General features: G+C 46.4%; 1 protein-coding gene across 3 annotated transcripts in view; it reads left to right on the forward strand.

Annotated features, from left to right (window-relative positions):
- Positions 1–1,928, forward strand: part of DDX25 (DEAD (Asp-Glu-Ala-Asp) box helicase 25) — a 28,243-nt gene extending 26,315 nt beyond the window's left edge. For 2 of the 3 annotated variants that reach the window (XM_010829475.1, XM_010829474.1), the window contains 2 exons: positions 388–576; positions 1,654–1,921. In XM_010829475.1, coding sequence (XP_010827777.1) covers positions 388–576; positions 1,654–1,715 — 251 coding nt within the window. In that variant the 3' untranslated portion in view covers positions 1,716–1,921. Of the gene's footprint in view, positions 1–387; positions 577–1,653 lie in introns of all 3 variants that reach the window. The other variant, XM_010829473.1, reaches the window with a different exon arrangement.
- Positions 1,929–2,135: the final 207 nt, after the last annotated feature.

The following is a 2,135-nucleotide window of genomic DNA, read 5'->3' on the forward strand; positions in this document are numbered from 1 at the left end:
GCAATCTTGATTCCAGCTTGTGTTTCTTCCAGTCCAGTGTTTCTCATGATGTACTCTGCATATAAGTTAAATAAGCAGGGTGACAATACACAGCCTTGACGAACTCCTTTTCCTATTTGGAACCAGTCTGTTGTTCCATGTTCAGTTCTAACTGTTGCTTCCTGACCTGCATACAAATTTCTCAAGAGGCAGATCAGGTGGTCTGGTATTTCCATCTCTTGAAGAATTTTCCACAGTTTACACATACTTACAAACAAATATGTGTCAAAGCAAGCTTGATTCTAGACTGTGTCTGTCAAGTGAGAATTCCCTCAGCAAATGTGATTCTTGGATAGCTGGGTCCTGAGGTGGAAGCTGCAGGGCCCTGTGGTGTCCTTCCTCTTCCAGGGATTGATGTGAAGCAGGTCACGATCGTTGTGAACTTTGACCTCCCTGTGAACCAAGCAGAGGAGCCAGACTACGAGACCTACCTCCACCGCATTGGGCGCACGGGCCGCTTCGGGAAAAAGGGCCTTGCCTTCAACATGATCGAGGTGGATAAGCTGCCTCTACTGATGAAGATCCAGGACCACTTCAGTGAGTGGCACCCTTCACAGTCAGCGCTGTGGACCTGCCCACGTTGACAGTGGCCGTGTGTCGTGGGCCTCGAGCTTGGGGTTCATGATGTGATAGGATGGGGGCGGGAACCAGACAGTAGGAGGCGTCCACTCTTCAGTGTCAGAGCTCCTAACCTGAGACGGGGGTAGAGAGAGACCCGAAAACCAAGTGGGATTCATGTGAGCTCAGATTTCTATCTTATTGCTCATTCTGGGATCTAAACCAGATTTTACATCATAAAGAACCACCGTGAGTAATGAGATCCTGGAAGATTATATTGTGTCCCCAACTTCCTTTTTTGTCTACATTTTCCTCTTCCCTGTTGTCCCAGCGACCAACTTGGGCAATCCTAAATCCTGAGTCTGGCTGCTTTCCTCCAGCCCTCCTTCCCCTCATCTAAACAAGACAGGCTCTGATAACCTGCTGGGAAGATGGCTGGGGAGCAGGGGAAGAGGAACCCTTGCAGGACTCCAAACGTTATCTTTTACCTTTAGGACAGTGGTACTTATCCTCTGTGGGAAACAAAGAATACTGTCCCTGGGGGAGTGCACATAGGCACAGATGTGGAATTTGAAATTTAATTTTAACAGGTTTGCTTGCTAACTGTGGACCCTTCAGGGAAGTTGGTTAAGCACTCCTGTGTTAGGATAGCAGAGCAGGGATGGGTGTGGAGAAAGACCCATTAAGATAGCCGTTGCTGTGGTGATCAATGCTCCCTGTTGCCATGCAGCAACGTCCCCCTCCCATGTATGTCCACACCCACTTCACTCCCCATGAACTCAGCCAGGCCCCTTCCCAGGCCCTCACTGCACTTTGGCCTTTTTTTGCCCCAAGGTATATGGACATGCATGTTCTCTTGTCTGGTGCATTTGATGCTGTTGTGGTTGGTGTGAATTGGTTGTTTGGACACCTGCCCATCCTCACCTAATCTAGAGAATATTCCTATCTTGAGGATTTCCATACGAGGTGTCATTGTCTTCAGAAATGTAGTTGGATGGAATGAAATTTCATTTGGGCCCTGGGATAAGACTGTTCCATTCTCTTTTGCTCTTTTAGACAGCAGTATTAAGCAACTCGACCCTGAAGACATGGATGAAATTGAAAAGATTGAATATTGAAGAAATAACTTTATCACTTAGATGTATTTTGGTTTATGTGAGAATGTAGGTTTTAAAGGTAATTTTTTATGTTGAGCCTTTTTCAACATGAAGCTGTTACGTATGGCAAAATAAATGTCATGGTAGCCTTAGTTTTAAGACCTGAGATTTTTTTGAACCAAATTGATGTGAAGCAGTTGATTCTTTTGAATAAAAAAGTGAGATAATTTCTTACTCCAGTCTCTTCACAGATAAACATCTTTGCAGGGCTACTGGGATGTTGTGGGATTTAGTTCATATAAAGCACCTGAGTCGGTCATGCCACCTGTGAACAGCTCAGAGCGCCACGAGATGGCAGTAGAACGTCACTGTTTTGGAATTTGAGTGGTTGACAAGCTCTGCGCCTCCCACCCCAGGGTCTGGACCCGCCCCCGGGTCGCA

The sequence above is a fragment of the Bison bison genome, unplaced genomic scaffold, assembly GCF_000754665.1.
Source record: "Bison bison bison isolate TAMUID 2011002044 unplaced genomic scaffold, Bison_UMD1.0 scf7180017864506, whole genome shotgun sequence".
NCBI lineage: Eukaryota > Metazoa > Chordata > Mammalia > Artiodactyla > Bovidae > Bison > Bison bison.